A 22769-nucleotide genomic window follows, 5' to 3' on the forward strand; every position below is an offset into this window, starting at 1 on the left:
TGATGTTTACTATTCTTTATACATCAGCAGAAGTAGAGCAATCGATACTTGACTATGGTGGAGTATCACAGCCTGAAAGAACAGACCTCATTGGAACAGCAAACACATAAAAAATCTTGAAAACATAAAAACACAATTTTCTAAAACTTACATCCTTACATTGCTAAAATAATTTACTCTTCAAAACAGAAAATTCTGAAATATGCTTTGCTGGACACCTTAGTGTCAGAGCACTATCAACAATAGAGTCATAGTACAAAGACTTTGTTAATGTTTAGATGTATTGCTTAGGAAAGCACATGATATGTCTGATCCAAAAAATATAAGGAACCTAACAAAGTAAGGGACATAAAAAAATAAAGCTTTATAACTTCGATAGAAAGCTTGCATATTTTTTTTACATTATTTACAAGTGAGCACACTAATTTTCATTTGAATGAGTTAATAATTAACCTTTCTACTTTTTTTTTTTTTTGTGCTTCTTAGGAATTCTTTAACATCCCAATAGGGAGGGAATTTAAGAAACTATTTTAGGGGCTGGCTCTTCAGCCAGTGGTGTTTGCCTTGCAAGTAGCCAACTTAGGACCTAAGATAGTTGGTTTGAATCATATGGTTCGTCGTCGTCCCCCCCCCCCCCCCCCCCCCCGTGCCTGCCAGGAGCTATTTTTGAGCAGATAGCCAAGAGTAACCCCTGAACACTGCTGGGTGTGACCACCCAAAAAAAAAACAAAAATAAACAAACAAAAAAAGAAACTATTTTGGATTATTATAATCCAAAATTCTGATATTTCCTGAATTCATTATGATTTGTTTTTTTCACTTAAAATTGCATATGTATTTTATTCTTGAAGATACCTAAGGAGCAGGATGGAGGTGGGGGTAGAGAAATGAGGGTTACATGGAGGGGGGAAGTTAATGAGGAAATTGAGAGTAGAAAATGAACTCTGGTGAAGAGATAGGTATTGGAACGAATATTGCATGACTGAGACTCAACTACCAGAAACTTTTTAACTCTGTATTTAATGCTGAATCAATTAATTTTTTTAAAAAAACTATATATGTACATGAAATTATAGAAAAATATCCTATAAATATTTTATGGCTTGGTAAATGACTCTACAATGCCAAGTATGACTTGATTTAAAGGTCGGTGGGAACCAAGACTCATGCTAGAGAACTTAATGTACACCTATAAATCTCTAGGTTTAATCCTTGCTACTGCTTAAAGAAAAAGAAAACAAAACAAAACCAAAAAAATCCATTAGGTGATAATGAGATTTCTATTTCTGAATATTTCACTAGAGAAGATTTAAAATTAAATTCAGCTTGAAGAGAGCAGGAACGATAGTATAGAGCATAGGGCATTGACTTTGCATGTTGCTGACCCAGTTTTGATTCCCATTGTCCCATAAGATTCCCCCAAAATTGCCAGGGTAATTTCTGAAAGCTGCTAATTCCTGAGCACCACTGGGTATGTTCCCCAAATAAAACAAAAATCAGCCTAAAAATTTGGTACACAGACTATGGGAGAATGTGAGTTACAGTTCACACCATAAAAAGATGAAATCTAATGATAACTAACTCTCCTTTTGATAGTGTAAACTAGAATACTCACAAGGATTATGAAAAAAGCTTCAATGGGGGGGGGAAAGTTTCAAACATCAATAACAATTTTCTTGCTTAATTTATCAGTTCTTTGATACTGTGATTTATGACAAATTATTCAAATCAGTGTAGATTATTGGGTTCCAACAAACTGCCTTTGTGAGAATTTTCCCAAGAAATACTCAAGAAACCCAGTGACCATTGCTGGTGATTCTCAGTCAAATCAGTATTTGCTTCAAATCAAGGACTAGAGAATATTCTACTGAGTGAGAAAACCATATGGTTCCGAAGATACTTGGGCCACGATCCTGGTAATGGAGGCCTCTAGAGTTACCCCTGTACCCCTATTAGTACCCCAAAACTTCCAGACCTGAAGCCAACTATCATTGAGGAGTCATATGTTACTAGAATATTGTAAACTTCTATAATCATATAAGTATAGTTTTCAGAAAACATATGCTTCAATTTAATTTAAATGCTCATATGTTCTCACTATTAATGTATAGTGGTTAATATTAGAAAAATGAATTCTTTGCAGTTGTCTCTTCACACTGGGCAAGCTTCATAGACTCACTCTTCTATTGAAGAAGTGTAAACCAAGCAGGGTAAAATCATGGGTACACAGACCACATAGCAGAAATCTGGCAATCACAGGTAGAGAGGGTGGGACAAGTTCCAATTCTGCTGAAACCATACCAACTGCATCCATCACCCTGACTCACTGCTTTGCCTATGGTCCTTTCTTACAACCCTCTGAAGATTCTCTGCAGGGATACGAATCTGACCAAACTTCAGGTACATAGATATTTGGACTATCACCAAGGCTTTTTGAAGTGAGTGCAGGTACACTCCCACCGTATCTTCCTTCTTATAGGCAGCTGAGAACATGCCCTTAAAAGCTGCAGTATCAGTAATAGTGCTTTGAATTTCTGGACAATTTCATTTCTTTGATACTGTCATCCTTATAGGAACATACCAAGTGAATAGAATGGACAGTCAACAAGAGCTTACTAAACCTTCTGCCATTATATTAATGCCTTTATTGGAGATACAATACTTTTTATAAATGTGATTGCAACTGTACTTTTTTCTTTCATATTTATTTATTTATTTATTTATTTATTTATTTATTTATTTATTTATTTATTTATTTATTTATTTATTTATTTATATATTTGGCTTTTGGACCACACCCGGTGACGCTCAGGGGTTACTCCTGGTTATGCACTTAGAAATCGCTCCTGGCTTGGGGGACCATATGGAATACCAGGGGATTGAACCGTGGTTGCTTTATGGCTTGCACCACCACTCTTGCCCCTTTATTTTTATTTTTTATTTGTTTATTTTTGTTTTTTGGGATTTGGATCACACCTGGCAGCGCTCAGGGGTTACTCCTGGCTCTGCGCTCAAAAGTTGCTCCTGGCAGGCTCAGGGGACCATATGGGATGCTGGGAATTGAACTGAAGTCTGTCGGGGGTTGGCTGCATGCAACCAAGGCAAACACCCTACCACTGTGCTATCACTCTGCTCACTTTCTTCCATTTTTAATTTTTTTCCTTCTCTCTTTTTTTTTTTTTTTTTTTTTTTGTTTTTTGGGTCACACCTGGCAGTACTCAGGGGCTACTCCTTTCTCTACATTCAGAAATCACCCCTGGCAGGCTCAGGGGATCATGGGGATGCTGGGATTCAAACCACCGTCCTTCTGCATGCAAGGCAAATGCCCTACCGCTGTGCTATCTCTCCGGCTCTTTCTTTCTTTTTTATCTATTATTTTTAAAATAACTTTGCTTTCATTTTTCTGTAAACAAATGTATTCTGATAAGCTATGTGATGCATTTTCTTTAAATAAAATAATAAACAATAAAGTAAAAATAGAAAAGAAAATTAATTCCTTATTGTGGACTATTATAGAAATATTTAAAAATAAAAATGTTCTAAATAAAATGTTCTTACAGTACAAAACATATCTACTTACAAAACATATCAACAATGTTTTTTTAACATTTTTGGCTAGAGGCCTAAGTGATCCTGTAGTTTAATAATAGAGCCTGAGGGAAATAGAAAGCCTGTCTAGAGTAAAGGCGGGTGAGGTGGGGAGGAGGTATATTTGGGACACTAGAGATGGGAATGTTGCACTGGTGATGGGGATGTCCTCTTATATGACTGAAACACAACCACAATCATGTTTGTAACCAAGGTGTTTAAATAAAATATTATTTTAAAAAATGAGCCTGAGGATCTGATGCTGAAGTGCCTGCTATTAGCAGGGCCATCATTACTTTGCCCCTGAGGTCTCCAGGGCTAATAAAGGTGGTAGTCAGGAGACTTCAGGGATGCACCCTGTAATGCTTAAAGGACTAAGAGGTACTGGTATCAAACTGAATTCAGCTGAGTGCAAGTCATGTACTTTAGCCCCAGTACTATCTTTTTGTCTCCTTTCTATATTTGAAGTATGTTTTTACTCCTTTATAAAACACAGCAAACACAATGCATCTTTTACATGCACTGTTTTATAAGTATTGACTTATAAGTACGTCATGCATCATAATACAGTCACCTAAACTGCTGGCATTAGTGGAAGTTGATATATGGAGATGGTATTAGTGTATTAGTTGTAATATAATCAGGAGGAACTTTTAGTATTAATATCTTCTCTATCACATTTAGGACCCCAGTGTGCATTTCTGTAAGATTGCAGCAGTGAATAATAGGGTGCTAGAATAGAAGGTCTTCCAGATAATGAACAGAAAATTGCAAGAAACTCTGCATTGTATCTTGTATCACTTGTTCACAGTGATAAATATTGAGAAAGGGTGTGGAAAATAAAAGAGCAAGCAATTATCTGCATTAATAAGAATGATATTTTAGATTATATATCTACGAGTAGTAGATCATATTTGCTCTGTTTATTTTGCATTTAGGCATACAAAGCAACTCCCTCTTGAGTTTCTTATTTATAAGCGTTGGAAATCTAAAGAGAGGAAAAGGCAAATCTCCTTTGCCTTTATAGATTGCAGGTTATAAAAATGTAGATGGTGTTTCTCCAGGAATACCCCCAAAGCAAATCATGGAAATACACCTCCCCCAAATTTTCCTCCATCTTACCTGGAGGACTGGGATGTGTTTTTTCTTGAGATGAGGAAGGGCAGGTGAGGGAAGTGAAGCTGAGAACAGCAAAATGAAATCTAAAGATCCAAGTTGCAGATTTAGAGTTCAATCTTATATCCTGGTGACATTCAGTCCTCTTTTTTAGCGATTGGGTATTAAATAAATATTTGGTGGACTTCATTCCACCTTATTCTGAATAAATTCTTGGTTGAAGCTAGAAACTTATTTTTTGAGAACACTGAACTGAATCTATTTGTAAGAGGATTCTTGAAAGATGAGGCCCTGAGAGAGATTATTCAAACAGGACATTCCCCAGGGCTTTTCTTGGGCACAGTTCATTCTATTCTCTCTGAACACAATGAACTGCCAGGGGACATTTTATAGTTTTTGTAAACATATAATCAATTCTATAAATAGCTTTTATTCCCAATTTTATATAAACAAAAAGGTCTCTATGTTTTGAGTTGAGAAGAAATCAAGTCACCCATATTGTTTTTTCTTCTTGACAACAGGGTAAATATTGAAAAGCAGGAGCAAATTGACATTTACGAGGCTCACTTTAACTCTCCAGATAATGAATATCCACTGTCCTTTAGTATTTCTCTATTAAAATGTTTCTCTATTTAAATGTTATTCCTTTGAAGAGGTTATGGAAGTCATCTAAAAAGCAACTTTGAAACTAAAAAATACTTAAGTTAATGAATTTTTTGGTTTAAAACTGATTTTATCAAAGAATTGGTAGTGACTTATAACACAATTTAATGTTTTCCCCAAATGTCCTTATAGAACATAATTATGTAATTACCATCTACATTAAAGTTTCTATAAGAAGAAACAAAATGCTTTTCCTGAGTATTCTTCAATGAATAAATTGTGATGAGAATTGTGAGAATGATACTCTGGTATATTTTCTACATGTAGTTATTTAACTGACTTGATTTTACTTTAACTTGTGAACTGGCAATAATAAGAAATTTTTATAATAATATGAAAAAGCAACTGAATTGCACACTGACCTTTTTATCTTCAAGAACTAAGAATATTAAAAAAGAATACATATTCAGCACTGAATAAAATTATTTTATTCTAAAGAAGAAATGAACATTTATTAGTTGTGTGAATATAGAATAAGCCACTAAATATTTATTAGAACGAGTTATATTGTTAGAATCCAAAGTTTGGTTTAGAAATTAACTGTAAACCTGGCTTTGGTATGAACCTAAGTGAAGTCATGACAGGCTTTAGTTTTAAGGTACAAAAACTAGGCCCAGAGATCAGCCAGTTCCTGGAACAGACCCTAGGAGTAAATGCCAGGAAATACAATCATATAAGGCTAAACATAGCTGACAGATGGCCAGATGACAACTACACCCTGGGTTTAGAGGCTGCAGCCCACCCAGCTGTCTTTCTGATGTTACATTTAACTACAATCAATCCTAATCCAACCTTGTACTAAGGATCAATAATTTTAAAGATCAATTACCCAGAGGTGGGAATTTTTTAGACTGAGTCTTGTTACCCTTTAAATTTGTCATGTGAGCCATTCTTGGGGTCATCATTTCTTTGAAGATACTGGAATAAACTCCCTTGTATTTACATTACTGCCTGTCTCCCCAGTGGTGTTTTGGCAGATCCTGAATTCCAAACTCTAATAATATTATCTGTGAAATGGGGACAATATTTGTCTTGCTTGCATCTTCAAAATTCTATAAAAGGGTTAATATTTATGTATATTTCCAATAATAATGTCCACAAATTTTTAAGATATACACTGATGTATAGACAGAAATACATAAAAGAAAATGCTTTAATGTACTTTTATTAATAGAAGGCATAACAAAAACAAAATAGCAAGAAGCTAAAACATATAACCAATAAAGTAGATTATACAAATATACATCATACAATAACCATCACAATAAAAACACATTTACTGGGCCAGGGAGATAGCATGGAGGTAGGGTGTTTGCCTTGCATGCAGAAGGATGCATCCCATATGGTCCCCAGAGCCTGCCAGGATCGATTTCTGAGCATAAATCTAGGAGTAAAAAAAAAACCAAAACAACAACAATAACAACAACAACAACAAACCACATTTTCTTTTAAATGTACATGGAACATTTACAAATATTATTACAAATAGAATTCCAATTTCTATGAAATTAAAAAAAAATCAAACTATATATGCATATATGAGCAGGAATTGGGAAAGAACAAAAACTAAGATATCAGTTAGATTTGTTTAACTAGACATTGTCTCACAGGTTTATTTTTTGATCAGGTTACTATTCTTTATGATCATAAAATACAATTTAAATTTTAAATAAACTATCCCAAGAAAGGAAAGACAAATGAAACAAATGTATTTAATCATGGTTCTGATTTGTAATGTTCATAAAAGATAAAATCATATTTAAAAATATTGCTTTGTTTTGGAACCACACTGGAAGTGCTCAGGAATGATTCCTGAGTTTAAGTTATGTGCTGAAGAACTAGCTCTGGCTCTGCTTAGAGAACTATGTGAGTTGCCACAGTTTGACCTCTGGTAGGCCATGTGCAAAGCTGTGCCTTAACTCATGTATGGCTTATATGGCCCCTGCTTTTTTAATGGTTGCAATTTTAAAAAACGGGTTTATATAGGTTTTATTCTAAATTGAACTGTAAGAAAAATGGCTATTTTTCTTTGTGAGTAGAAGCAGGCTATTTTTTTTAATAAGGCAAAGAGGGAAAATATTACATGAATGTCTTTTCTCTTACAGAAGAAAGTAAGTTTTAAGCAAATTTGGGAATATTTATCAAGAAAAAAAAAAGAATGGATTCCTAGCTATCAAAGATAGAGCTGATGAGTACTTGGTCTTGCCACTTTGGCTAAAAGAGAGTTTTATCTATGGTGACAGATTTAGGGAAATATTCCAATAGTTGTTTCAAGATCTTGAGCAAACATAGAGTTCCACATAGAAGCTCCAGAGTTTCTACACAGCATTCCATCCTACCGTTGCTGGACAGAAATGAATCTGCCAAATACTCTTCTTAAGGCCCCCATTACTTCCTTGTTTCTAAGACTATAGATGAGAGGGTTTAGTGCTGGAGTAATGATAATGTAAAATGCAGAGAGGATGTTGTCCTGTTTGGGACTATGGTAGGAAGTGGGTAGTACATACATTAACACTGCAGCTCCATAGTACATCCCAACTACTGTTAAGTGAGATGAGCATGTGATAAGGGTTTTATGTCTCCCCTCACCTACAGACATGTTAAGGATAGCAACTAGGACAAATGTATAGGAGGCCAGGATAGCAGATAATGTAGGAATGAGAAAGATCACACCCATTACATATACCATGAACTTATATTGGGAGGTATCTGCACAGGCCAGCTTTAGCAAGTGTGGAATCTCACATGTAAGATGATTGATTTCCCGAGACATGCAAAAAGGAAAGTGCATAGTATATGATGTATGTATCACAGCATTAATAAATGCAGTTGTCCAGGAAGTAGCCACCATGAGCCAACAGATCTTTGGTCTCATGAGGATCATGTAGTTCAGAGGATGACAAATGGCTACATATCTGTCATAGGCCATAAAGGCCAATAGTAGGTCCTCTGCACCTCCCAAAGAGAGGATTAATAACATCTGAAATGTGCAGCCTGCAAATGATATGGTGTTCTGCCCACTCAGATAATCTGAGATTGTTTTGGGAGTAATTATAGTTGCAAACATCAAATCCATAAGAGAAAGCTGACTGAGCAGGAAATACATAGGTACATGAAGTCGGACATCAACTGTGATGACCAGGAGCAGCAGGCTATTGCTGGTCAGAGCTAACATGCACAGGATACCAATTGTGGCACAGATAAGATTGGGATGTTCAGATTTATTCAGAATCCCCACCAAGATGAAGTCACTGTCCAAGGTAGAATTCCAGAACTCCATTCTGTGGTTCTTTAGTTATCTGAAAGTATATCAAATCTAGGTAAATAATTCTGATGTGGTCACTGGGTATATTTCTAACTCTTCAACATTATAATTCTTGGTAAGCAAGAATTAATTCTTAGTCTATTATATCTGATTATATTATTTTTTATAAATTTACCAATTATATACTTACCACATTTTTCTTTTCTTTGTTTTTAAATTTTGTTGTAGCCAAAGTGAGTTACAAATCTTTCACAGTAATATTTAAGGTACATAGTGATAATGAATAAAGGGAATTCCCACCACCAGTGTTGTCCTCCCCTCCATCCCTTTTCCCAGCACGAGTCCCACTTCTGCCTCCTTTACCCCCAAGGATGCTATTATTAACTGGTCTCCACCTGTACAGCTTGTTGTAGATTGAGTATTTGCTATTTTTTTTTTGGTTGTATTTTTGTTGTTATGGCTTTGTTGGTTGTTTTTTTTTTTCTTGTGTTTTGTTACCTTTATTCCCCTTTCCCCTTTTCTTCTTCTAAATTAATATTTACTTGCATTTTTCTAAAGAGCACATATATTCCACACCTTTTTAATGTTTTGTTTTTTGTTTTTTTGGGCCACGCCCGGTGATGCTCAGGGGTTATTCCTGGCTATGCACTCAGAAATAGCTCTTGGCTTGGGGGATCATATGGGATGCCAGGGATCCAACAGCGGTCCATCCTAGGCTAGCATGGGCAAGGCAGACACCTCTACTCTGGCCCCAATTCCACACTTATTTTTAGATTTTTTGTTTTGGGGCCACAACAAGCAATGATCAAAGGTCAGTCTTGGCTCTGCACTCAGGAATTTCTCCTGGTAAAGCTTAGAGTACCACTTGGTATGCCAGAGATAGAACCAGGATAGGCAGAGTTCAAGGCTATCTCCTATCTGTTATACTATCACTCTAAGCCCTTTCTACTATTTCCCTCAATATTGGTTGTCTCCTTTGTGAAATAATTTAACATTTATCTCTGCTTTATAGTTCTACTTCTTCCAAAGAATGAACAAGTTAGTAAGCATGTACAAGAAAACGGAAAAACTGGATGCAAATTATGCAGCTTCAGTCTCTGCCATGTGCTTTTTGAAGATGCAGTATCTTTGAGGAAACCTAATATATATTTTCTCATTCTTTTTCACCCAATTTTTTGAAGCCATTGAGAAACAGTATTTTTTACATGCCAAAATAAACCCCATATTTATTAAAGTAGAAATTGAAGAATATAGCATATATAACCTTCAAATGGACATAATCTATGCGATCATAGAAATGCAGGACCAAATTAGTACTTCATACAAAAATAAAAAGAATTAGGAAAGCAAGAGTTTAGACCATTTGCCTTTTGAAAATAAATATTTCTCTCTTCTCACACGCCACTTTGATTACTAGAAAGAGGTGAGGAGAGAATAGACACAAGATATTTTATATTATTGTCTACTTGACAGAAGCATACGCTGAGAAAAAGAACCATTCCACTCATGCTTATTGAATATCAGGCACTGTGCAATTCCAAATGTAGAGTTTATAGGGTTCATGGACACAGTTTGTTCTATAATTGTGAGAAGAACATCAATATAGACAGCATTATAAGTTGTGAAATATATTAAATTGATTTTTATGAAGTTTGTAATTAAACATAAGCCTTTCTGAGAATATAAACTTTAAGAATTAGATGATGGGCCGGGGAGGTGGCGCTAGAGGTAAGGTGTCTGCCTTGCAAGCGCTAGCCAAGGGAAGGACTATGTTTCGATCCCCTGGAGTCCCATATGGTTCCCCCCAAGCCAGGGGCAATTTTTGAGCGTTTAGCCAGTAACCCCTGAGTATCAAACGGGTGTGGCCCGAAAAGCAAAAAAAAAAAAAAAAAAAAAAAAGAATCAGATGAGCAAGCCTTATCTAATTAAGTAAGAAGAAAAACCTAAGCAGAGGATATCCTACATACAGAAACTCTAGATAAAAAGATTATAATTTTTGATAAAAATTAAATGTCTGATGCAGTGGGTACTGAGATAAATTTAGAAAGAAAGCTTCTAAATCAATCTGGCTTTTAGGGTATATGCAATGACATGAAAAGATAATAACATACAAATGTGATACAATCAATTCATATTTTAAAGAGAACTTTGTAATTATATGAGAGTAATACAAGATGACCAATGGAAGAGTGAAAACAGAAAAATAAATGCAGAGAGGAAATTGTGGTCATTTAAGTCAGGTGGACCAGTGAAATAGTAAAGTTGTGATTTAAGATATATGTTGATTAACTATATATTCGAGTGGAAATTAAAAAGAAGCAGCTAGTTTAGAAGGTGATAAACAGAAGAAATAGTTTTCAAGAAACTGGGAATCCCAAAATAATAAGGAGTTTGTTTTCATAAAAACATGAGTGAGTAGATTAGGAAGGCAATGAGTTCTAGCCTTAGTGAAATTCAAGAACTATTTCTCTTAGAAAAAGAGTAGTGTTCTAATTATTTATTACTATGTCATGCTCATTGCTATAACCTTTGCTCTATCTTTTTGTGTTGAAAGTCTGTACCAAATATTATCTATGTTTCTTTGAATAAAAAATAATCACAAGTGATTAAAGTTCCTGGGTTGGGTTATATCTTCCCACAGAACACATGACTTTGATCATTTAAAATTTTATTTTCTGTATTAAATGAGGATGACATAAGTCTTGTATGACTATTTTGTAAATCGAAGAGAGATAGACACAGAATAGTATCACTCATCTATGGGTTTTAAGAAAAATAAAAGACATTTCTGTAATAATTCTCAGAGACAATAGAGATGAGGGCTGGAAGGTCCAGCTCAGAATATGAAGCTCACCACAAAGAGTGCTGAGTTCAGTTAGAGAAATAACTACACTGACAACTAACATAACAATGTGAATAAATGAGGGAAGTAGTAAGCCTATCTCAAATACAGGCAGAGGCGTAGAGAGGTGAGAGATTTGGGGCATTGTTGATGGGAATGTTGTACTGGTGAAGGAGGGTGTTCTTTATATGACTGAAACCCAACTACAATCATGTTTGTAATCAAATTGTATAAATAAAGATATTAAAAAATAAAACTTCACAAGTAGGTTCTACACATATTTAATTATACTTTTTAAATTTAAAATTTGTATTTTATCACTCAACAGAAAATTAATATAAATTATCAGCAATATGAAAAAAATCCACAGAATTCTGGCTTCTGCCATTAGAAATATTATATATCTATAGAAAAAAATGAAACCTTTCTTCAAAAAATTTAACAGTATTATTATTCTTAAGCATAATTGTGTATACCAAATCTCTGGAGATTTTTTAATCTTATGTAATTGAATATTTTCATTAAATAGCATCTCCCCATTTCTACTTTCTACTAGCCATGATACCGTTCTCCTTCTATAGTTGACTATGTAAGTTTATATAAGTCTATATGTTTTATACATTAAAAAGCAAAATTATTCTTCTGTGATTGGCTCATTTCACTTATCATGCTATCTTAAAATTTTTCCATATTGTATCATGTGACAAGATATTTTTATGGCTGAATAATATTGTAATTTAAAATCTCTTCATAGATATCTAGTTGTTTTTTTTTCAGTTCTAACTATGATATATAATGCTTCAATGAAAGTGACAGGTTTTTTTTCTCTACCCTTATATATTTGAGGTGGGATTAATGTCACCTTTACAGTTAAGAAAAATAAGGTACAAAATGTTATTTAATATTGCTTTCTTTTTTCTTCTTTCTTTCCTTATTTCTCTCTTTTTTCTTTCTTTCCTTTCTCCTTCCTTCCTTTTCTTTCTCCTCCTTTATTCTCTTCTCCCTCCCTCCCTCCCTTCCTTCCTTCCTTCCTTCCTATTTTCCTTCCTTCCTATTTTCCTTCCTTCCTATTTTCCTTCCTTCCTTCCTTCCTTCCTTCCTTCCTTCCTTCCTTCCTTCCTTCCTTCCTTCCTTCCTTCCTTCCTTCCTTCCTTCCTTCCTTCCTTCCTTCCTTCCTTCCTTCCTTCCTTCCTTCCTTCCTTCCTTCCTTCCTTCCTTCCTTCCTTCAATTTTGGCCACACCGAGCTATAATCTGTGCTCAGTAGTCATTCTTGGGTGTGCTTGAAGAACAATTTGTAGTGACATGATCAAACCAGAATCATCCAAATGTAACACACATGCCTTATCCCTGTACTATCTCTCCAATCCAAAACAGTATTTTTGTTTGGGTCAACTCAAAATTGAACTGAAAGAACCTGGTGCCAGAATTTTGAATTTTGAATATTAATCACTCTTCTCATAAAAAATCTTAAAGCATACCATCATAATCTGCCTATAATATTTTAGTAAGGGGGAACTTCTTTCTATTTGTAATTCTGCAGTCATGCTGGTATTTTCTGAATGTAGACAATGTTTTAATACTTATAACAAGAATACACAACCCAGGACTGTACTACTTACATCTGCCTGTTATAAATTCACACCTAAATATTCTTTTTTGGGGTGTGTCACCCTCAGCAGCACTCAGAGGTTACTCCTGGCTCTATGCTCAGAAATCAATCCTGGCAGGCTCGGGGACCATATGGGATGCCAGGATTCGAACCACTGTCCTTCTGCATGTAAGGCAAACGCTTTACCTCCGTGCCATCTCTCCGGCCCCACACCTAAATATTCTTGAGAAGCAAAACAGTACTATAATGGGACTATTATAGTTTCTTGCTGGGCAGGTAACATATGCCATGAGCCTCAGGCAAGGGAGCATGTTACACCATACAAAATCACTGTGGAATGTCAGAAGTGTTGACAGGGATGCAAGACCAGACTTTGAAGGATGCAGAAAAAGGTCATGCCTAAATTGGAAAGATCTACTATTCAGACTACTGTCTCATATTCTTGAGTACAGAGCCAGGAGTAAACCCTGGACACCAGTCTGGTATGACCCTAAATCCAAAACACAAAAAATGAGAAAAGAAAAGCAAGGTAAAAGTTTACATTTAGGGACTGGAGCAGTAGTGCAAGCGGTAAGGGGTCTGCCTTGCCCTAGCTAGCCTAGGACAGACTGCGATTAGATCCCCCAGCATCCCATATGATTGCCCAAACCAGGAGTGATTTCTGACCGCATAGCCAAGAGTAACCTCTGAGCTTCACTGGGTGTGACTGAAAAACCAAAAATTTAAAAAAAGTTCACATTTCATGGGGCTGGAGCAATAGCACAGCAGTAGGGCATTAGCCTTGCACTTGGATGACCTAGGATGGATCTCAGTTCTATCCCCGAAGTCCCATATGGTCCCCCAAGCCAGGAGCAATTTCTGAGCACATAGCCAGGAGTAGCCCTTGAGCATCTCTGGGTGTGGTCCCAAAGCAAACAAACGAACAGTTAAGTTTACATTTTATAAAATATAAATATTTATTATATTTTATAGATATTTATATCTCCTACTTTCAGAATGAGGTATAAATTTTACATTTATAAAATGATAATAAAGTGCAGAGAAGTTGGAGAAAGGAGATTAACATCGAAGTCAAAGCTAAGAACGATGTTCAAGGATAGGATAAAATAATTGAGCTTATAATTATGGAACTTCTCAGACTTCTTAGACTAGAAGCTAGGGGTGAGGATGAACGTGACTATTTATGAGGCAATAGGAGAAACAAAATTAAAAGCAGTGTAAGATTAGTAAGATAATGTTGGCAGATATGAGAGCAGATACACTTTATCTCAATTCTCAGGTTCAAAATAATTATCAAGATAATTAATAACAGTGTAAAAATAACAGAGAAAAAAGATAATTAATAACAGTGAGAAAGCTAGACTTGTGAAGAGAAGTTTTGAATGGTTGGTAAGAAGATGTTATGTAATGAATAAAAATCAAATTGACTTCTTGGTGAAATTTATAAAATATCTAAAGTAAAGTACAGGAAATTGGGAATTTTGTGCAGATATTTTTTATAGACAGATTATATGAGAGAGTAGAAGTGCAGTTCAATAACAGATAATTAAACCCAATCCATGAAGTTCAGACTGGATAAGAATAAAAACATAAGGGACAAAAGTGAATCAAAAATATAAAAATCAAGAAATATGAAGTTAATTTTTGAGGTTGAAAACATACTATGAAAAGATAAAGCATGTAAAAATAAAAGAGCAATAGTTTATAATTAAAGGATTGAGTGTGAGGGTCATAGATAAAGTGTAGCAGGCAAGGTGCTTGCCTTGCTGACAGCTGACCCTACTTTTTTTTTTTTAGCACCATATATGTTTCCCCCAAGCTCTAGCATGAGCTTATCCCTGAGTACAGAACCAGGAGAAAGTCTTGAGCATTGCTGTGTACCCATAACCTCCAGAGTTCAAATTCATGCACATCAAAGTCAGAGGAAAAGCAAAAAAAGTTACAAAAAATAATTATCAAATCAAATGTAATGTGTTAATTGAACTGTCTAGCCTTAAACTTATTTGATTTTTTATAACTTTTATTTAAGATGGGTTATTCTCATAATCACCAGGAACAGAAAATGCTGTATATGGTATAAATGCATGCTTTGGAAAGTGGTACTTAAAGACAAACATAATATCATTAACTTGCCCAAATTCCTAAATAAGTAGCATGTTGAAGAGTTGTTACAATCCTTTGTAGTGGGCAACAACAACAAAAGTTCCTTAGGAAAAACAAGGATTTAGTTTAGCAAAGGAAGTGAAAAAAGTATGCTGCAAATGAAGGATTCTGGAATATTTGGGTAAGAAACTGGAATCAACGGTCCTTCCAATTGCCCAATTGTCTAATTTTCTCAATTAGAGCATAATGGTACTTCAAAACATTAACATTAATTGTTAAACATTAAATCCTTGCTTTTAAGAAGTAGTCAGTATTATTATTATTGTATACAGATATTCTTATCCTACTCCTTAAATTGTATTATACCCACAAAGTTTGCTCAATATTGCTTGATTCAACAACTATAAAAAACTTAATTATTTGGTAAATAATTGACAGCAACTTAAGTATTAAAAAACAAGCTTTATAGCATATGCAGCCATATTTCCTAACCAGGGTATTGCCATATTTCTAACTTCTTACTTATAAACACATCCTAATATCCCCCAAACAGATAAAATCCTTACCTCGGATGAACAGAGATACTGCTGATAGATTTTCATGCTATATTAGGAAGGCCTCAAAATGGAAATTGCTGAGTAAATAAATAGCCTGTACCATATTGAAAAGAGGTGAAGAGGTATGTTAGACTCATGAGTCAGTATCCTCCCATTATTCTGTTTTTTTTTTTTTTTTGCCTTTTCAGAATGATGCTGATTGCCCTGGGTAAGCCAAATCTGCTTCTCTGATCCAATCCCTAGGAAAAGGAATTTTTCTAGTCAGGAGTAATTGTCATTCTAAGTAATTGTCAATGCTTAAGTTTTAAGAATGCTTTTATTCATACTAAGCTCTAGAGAAAAAGTCAAATAAAGAAATTTACAAAGAGAATCTGTCAAGAGGACCCATGGAGATTATGCAATGCCTAGCTTCACTTGTCCCAGGGGCCACAATGAGTCACAGTCATATCCTAGAAGTAACTCTCTGACTGCCTTTGTTATTGATGACAATTATTGTGTTTATCCTCTCAAAATTTTTGCTTTAAGGGAACTTTCTCCCCAGTTGATAAAACATCTCCCTGGAAATATGAGCCTAGAAGAAAAGATGTTGATAAATCCCCTGTGCCTCATTTCTGACCTCCCACTTCTGCTTTCTTCTAGAAGTCAAAGAGTTCTGCAGCCCAGAGGGATTCTGCTACCAGTAAACAAAATATTAACGGTCATTTCCATATCCCTGACCAAATGTGTGATAACCCACTTTATAGACTAATCTTAATGTGTCCTAAAAAAGTTATTTAGTAGGGTGAACCCCTTCCCCCATAGAGTCTCAGTAGAGCTATAAAAACTGGACTTTTTCTTATAATAATTTTTATTTTGACCAAAGTGGATTACCAATCATTCACAGTAGTATTTTAGGTACATAGTGACATTGAATCAGGGGCATTTCCACCACCAATGTTGTCCTCCCTCCTGGACTTTTTGTAGTCTTATCCCAAGTGATCGTTCTTTCATTGTAATGAATGAGTATTCCAAATCAAATTAACTAGGTAGAATTAATTCATACATACAGGGTTTTCTATATTGCTATCCTTCATAGGCTTTTTAAAACTTGAGTTTCTCAGTTATTATTTTCTATATTCCTGAAATTCCCAGAGAAGTTGCTCTAAGCAGTGGTCTCAAACTATGGTGCGCGGGACACATATTGTATTTGTATCGTTTTGTTTCTTCATTGCAAAACAAGATATATGCAGTGTGCATAAGAATTCGTTCATAAGTTTTGTTTTTACTATAGCCAGACCCTCCAATGGTCTGAGGGACAGTGAACTGGCCCCCTGTTTAAAAAGTTTGAGGACCCCTAAGGGATCTCCAGGAACAGTTGCTCTGTGGAATTCTGTCTTCCAGGTAGTTTGGGAACACCAACACAGAGGTGATCCAAAAGGTACATTGTTGGGTACAATATTATAATACTTTCTAGTGATTCTGAAGACTTTGGTTCCTAATATTGTATGGGTTTCTTATCCAAAATAAATTCTTTTTTTTTTGTTTTTTTTTTTTTTTGTTTTGTTTTTTGGGGGGGGGCCACACCCGGCGGTGCTCAGGGTTTACTCCTGGCTGTCTGCTCAGAAATAGCTCCTGGCAGGCACGGGGACCATATGGGACACCGGGATTTGAACCAACCACCTTAGGTCCTGGATTGGCTGCTTGCAAGGCAAACACCGCTGTGCTATCTCTCTGGGCCCCAAAATAAATTCTTAAATCCCTACCTGAGAAGTCAGCTCCACTTTGCCTGGAAACTATAATGACTTTCCATGATATTATTGGCAGAAAGTCACTATTTCTCTTAAGAATCATCCTTCAATATCCCTCTTTACTTCCAAGCTTAGAGTCATGCCAAAATATTAAGAAAGATAAGTATGACTTTTTGGTATTATCTACCAATAAAAAGGTATTTTCTCCAAAGTACAAAAATATCTTGGAAATATACACTTGAATATAGCTTGTGGTATTTATTGAGAAAGAAAATATTTGGATCATGCTAGGTTATTAATATTGTCCCACTAGACACAGATTCTAGATTCAGTGTTTGAGGGGAGAGAAAGACAAAAGATTGTTTAATTGGTTGACTGAAATGGACTCAAATGTGACTTACTATACAAAATAAATAAAAATATTTGAAATGGTTGGTTGAGTCAATGCTTGAGGGAATATAAAGAGAAAAGATTTTTTAGTTGATTAGTTAAAACATGGGCCCAAATATGGTTTAATACAATAAATTAAGTGAATTACAAATATTTCACAGTAATATTCAAGGTTCATAGTGACAATAAATCAAGGGCATTCCCACCACCAGTGATGTCCTCTCTCCATTGTAGTTCCCAGTATACATCCCATATGTCCCTCTTTTACCCCCCAGAATACTAGTGTAACTGGTCCCCACTTGTAGAGCTTGCTGTGGATTAGGTATAGATTCTGTTGTCATTGACTTTGGGTTTGATGTTCAGGTCTGATCATTTTTTATTTCCACTAAATGGTCATGCTCATGTCTGGACCTGGTACCATTCATTCCCTCCCCCTCCCCTCAGTTTATGAGGCTGAACAGATAATTCAATCAATGTGTTTCTGTTGGAGATATAGAAAAGGAATTGGAAAAGAAGAAGGAAAGAAAAAACAAACAAAACTAGGAGGGGTCCTTCTAAATGTTGTAGATATCAATTTAGAAGAGGGAAGAAAAAAAAGAGAAAAAAGGTAACAAGACAAAAAAATAACCAACAGAAAACAACCAAGCAATAACAAAAAAATACAAAAAAAAAACAAACAAAAAACAAAACACATAAACAAACAAACCAAAGCTGGAGATTAAAAATTTGTGAGAGTATTGTATATTGGTTCTACACTAGTACTAAATCCCATAAATTCAAAATATCACTACAGTCGACTAGTTACAGTAATGACATGGTATTGTATAACTTGCTGTGGATTAGGTATAGATTCTGTTGTCGTTGACTTTGGGTTTGATGTTCAGGTCTTATAATTTTTTATTTCCACTAAATGTTCATGCAAGTGTCTGGACCTGGTACCATTCATTTTACCCCCTCAATTTATGAGGCTGAGCAAGACGATTCAATGTGGTTCTGTTGAAGATAGAGAAAAAGAACAAGGAAAAGAAGAAAGAAAGACAAAAAAACTAGGAGGGGGTCCTTCTAGGTGTTATAAATATCAATTTAGAAGAGGGAAGGGAAAAAAGAAGAAAAAGAAAAAAAAACAATAACAAAAGGAAAACAATAAAGCAATAACAAGAAAATACAAAAAACGCAAAAAAACAAAATGAAACAAAACAAGCGATTTTCTTCTTAAGTGTTTTTAAGGGTGCCTTTAGCTTGTTGATATTATCACTTTCTTCTTTCCTTATCATTTTGTGTTTCTCCTTGATTACTGCTTTTGCTATGTACCATAGATATTGGTAACTTGTTTCTCTGATATTGTGGTCTGATAGGTATGAATATGATTCTAAAGTCTGTAAGTTTGTATTTTAGACTTAGGTCCTAAAATGTAGCCTATCCTAAAGAAAGTTCTGTATGCACTAGAAAAAAATTTGTATTCACCTTTTGTTTTTGTTTTTGTTTTTGTTTTTGGGTCACACTCTGCAGCGCTCAGGGGTTACTCCTGTCTCAATGCTCAGAAATCGCTCCTGGCAGGCTCAGGGGACCATATGGGATGCCAGGATTCGAGCCATCATCCTTCTACATGTAAGGCAAATACCTTACCTCCAGGCTATCTCTCTGGCCTCCGCGTATTCACCTTTTTTTTTTTTTTTTTTGTGGTTTTTGGGTCACACCCGGCAGTGCTCAGGGGTTATTCCTGGCTCCATGCTCAGAAATTGCTCCTGGCAGGCACGGGGGACCATATGGGACGCCGGGATTTGAACCGATGACCTTCTGCATGAAAGGCAAACGCCTTACCTCCATGCTATCTCTCCGGCCCCGCGTATTCACCTTTTTAAGGATGGAAGTCCCTGTATAAGTCCATTAGTCGCAGCTCTTCTAGTTTTTTTATTTAGGGCTCCCACATCTTTATTCATATTCTGCCTAGTGAATCTATCCAGTGAAATTTCTCACTTCTATTACAGTTTCTTCCATGTGTTTCTCTAGGTTTGTGAGCAAAAGCCTTTGCTCACCTAAAACTTTGCTGACCCAATATTTGGTGTATTTTTTTTTTCTACTGGAGTTAGTTCTTCTTGATCTATTGTTTCCCTGATGAATGAATAGTGTCTCTAATTACCTTCTTGAGTTTGAATACAATTTGGTCTGATGTAAGTATGGCTGTCCTAGTCTTATTTTATTTTCCAGTGGCTCATACAATTGTTTTCTTTCCTTTTACTCTGAGATGTGTATTTTGTAAGCAACAAATGAATAGGTTTTGTTTCTTGATCCAATTCTTCACTCTGTGCCTTTAGATGGAAGAGTTTAGTAGACTAACATTCAAGAAAACTATTGACAGAAAGGGCTATTGTGTCATTATACTGTGCAGGGTTGTTGCTGTTACTATTGTTTATTTGGTTTATATAAGAGACCTTTCAATAGTTCATTTAGAGTTAGTTTTGGGGTTTTTTGTTTTTGTTTTTTTCTTGGTTTTTGGACCACACTCGGTGACGCTCAGGGGTTATTCCTGGCTATATGCTCAGAAATCTCACCTGGCTTGGGGGACCAAATGGGATGCCAGGGGACCGAACTGCGGTCTGTCCTAGGTTAGCATGTGCAAGGCAGAGGGCCTACTGCTTGTGCCACTGCTTAGTCCTTAGAGTTAATTTTGTTATCACTAATGTTTCCAGTTTATTTTGTCTGAGCATTTTATTTTTTGTAAATAATTTTTATGTGACCAACATGAATAACAAGTATTTCACAGTAATATTTGTGTTACATAGTGGCTTTGAATCAGTGGTATCCCATCACCAGTGTTGTCCTCCCTCCACCCCAGTTCCCAGCATCCCTTTCCTTTGCCCCCCAGACTGCTAGGGTAACTGGTTCCCTCTGTGTATAGCATTTTGAAGGTTGGCTATCCATTCTGTTGTTGTTGGCTTTGGATTTGGTATTTAAGTCTGATCCTTTTAGGTTTGCTTGATAGTGGATATTAGATTGAAAACTTCTTCCATTCAGTAATTTTACTATGCCATTCTACTCTTTCTTGCCTGGATGGATGTTTCATATGGGAGATCTGGTGTGATTCTTTTTTTTTTTTTTTTTCCTTTATATTCAAAGGTTATGTTCTCCTTTACTGCTTTATAAAAACACCTCTCTCTGGTTTTTGCCATTTGGATTATTATATAAAAAGATGTTGTTCTGTTTGAGTCTATTTTGTTTGGTCTTTTGGCCTTGTGGATTTGTGTAGTTGCTTCTTTCCAGAGAATAAGGAAGTTTTCTGCAATTATCTGTACTAGTACTTGTTCTTCCCCTTTCCCTTTTCCTCACCTTCAGGTATTCCTATTATTTGGAGATTATTCCTCTTGTCTTTGTATATTAAATATCTTATATTTTTTCCAGATGTATGAATCTCTCATTGCCCTAAAGAGTTAGCTGAATTTCTCATCTATTGCATGTTTAACATAGCTGATTAGTGCTTTCTTAATATGTTACCAATGCATTAAGTGTTGATTTTAGGTTTCTATCAATCAGGTGCAAGTGTTTTGATGAGCTTGCAGATTTATCTAGGTTTTTCTCTCTACCCACAACTGCAGTTGACCTTAATTTCTTGATATTTGTGGTTTTAATGGTAGATTTTCAGGTTTTATATTTGTGGTTTAATAGTAGATTTTCAGGTTCCCATTGACTTGAAAAGTGATATGATAAATTGTTTCTACCAAATGGTGAATAATAATACATATGCATTTCAAGTTATTTTTTTCCAATGGGTTGATAAATTTTCTGTAGGAGCCCCTGAAACAATGGAAAAGATGGGTGAAAACCTCCCTATAATTGAGAGGTACATTTTATCTGCCTCCTTAAAGATTTCCAGAGGAGTTCTGGATGTTTTATTTTTAATTTTGTTTTGTTTTGTTTTTGGGCCACACCCGGCAGTGCTCAGGAGTTACTCCTGGCTGTTTGCTCAGAAATAGCTCCTGGCAGGCACGGGGGACCATATGGGACACCGGGATTCGAACCAACCACCTTTGGTCCTGGATCGGCTGCTTGCAAGGCAAACACCGCTGTGCTATCTCTCCGGGCCCTGGATGTTTTATTTTTAATACCTTTATTAAGCATCATGATTACAAATATATTTGTAGTTGGTTTTGTTATAAGAAAAGAACACTCCGTCAACAGTGCAGCATTACCACCACCAATGCCCCCTATCATACTCCTTCCTCAGGCCCTGCCTGTATTCAGAATAGGCATTCTATTTCTTTCACTTAATACCATTGTCATGATAGTTGTCAGTGTAGTTATTTTTCTAACTAAATTCACCAATCTTTGTGGTAAGCTTCATATGGTAGGCTGATCTTTACAGCCCTCATCTCTATTGTCTCTGGATATTATTACAATACTGTCTTTGATTTTCTTAAAACCCATAGATGAGTGAGACTATTCTGTGTCTATCACACCTTCTGACTTATTTCACTCAGCATAATAGTTTTCATGTTCATCCATGTATAGGACAATTTCATGACTTAATTTTTCCTGACAGCTAGTATTCAATTGTGTATAGTTACCACAGTTTTGTTACATACCCCTCTTGTTGGGCATCTGGGTTGTTTCCAGAGTCTGGCTATTGTAAATAGCACTTCAATGAATATATGTGTGCAGAAGGAATTTATGATTTGTGTTTTTGCTTTCCTAGGGCATATCCCTAGGGGTGGCATAGCTGAATCATATGGGAACTCTTTCCAGTTTTTTGAAGAATCTCCATATTGTTTTTCATAAAGGCTGGACTAGACAGCATTTCCACCAATAATGGTGTGTGCTAGTCTCTGTGATATGAGATGGTACCTCATTGTTGTTTTTATTTGCATCTCCCTGGTGATTAGTGATGTGGAACATTTTTTTTTCATGCTTCTA

At 35.6% G+C, this 22769-nt stretch overlaps 1 protein-coding gene across 1 annotated transcript; it reads right to left on the bottom strand.

The window, feature by feature from the left end:
- Positions 1–7702: 7702 nt before the first annotated feature.
- On the bottom strand, positions 7703–8647 carry LOC126018512 (olfactory receptor 2AG1-like). The gene has a single exon (XM_049780643.1). It carries the CDS (start codon positions 8645–8647, stop codon positions 7703–7705), a length of 945 nt encoding a protein of 314 aa, XP_049636600.1.
- Positions 8648–22769: the final 14122 nt, after the last annotated feature.

Source organism: Suncus etruscus, chromosome 9, assembly GCF_024139225.1.
Source record: "Suncus etruscus isolate mSunEtr1 chromosome 9, mSunEtr1.pri.cur, whole genome shotgun sequence".
NCBI classification, from domain to species: domain Eukaryota; kingdom Metazoa; phylum Chordata; class Mammalia; order Eulipotyphla; family Soricidae; genus Suncus; species Suncus etruscus.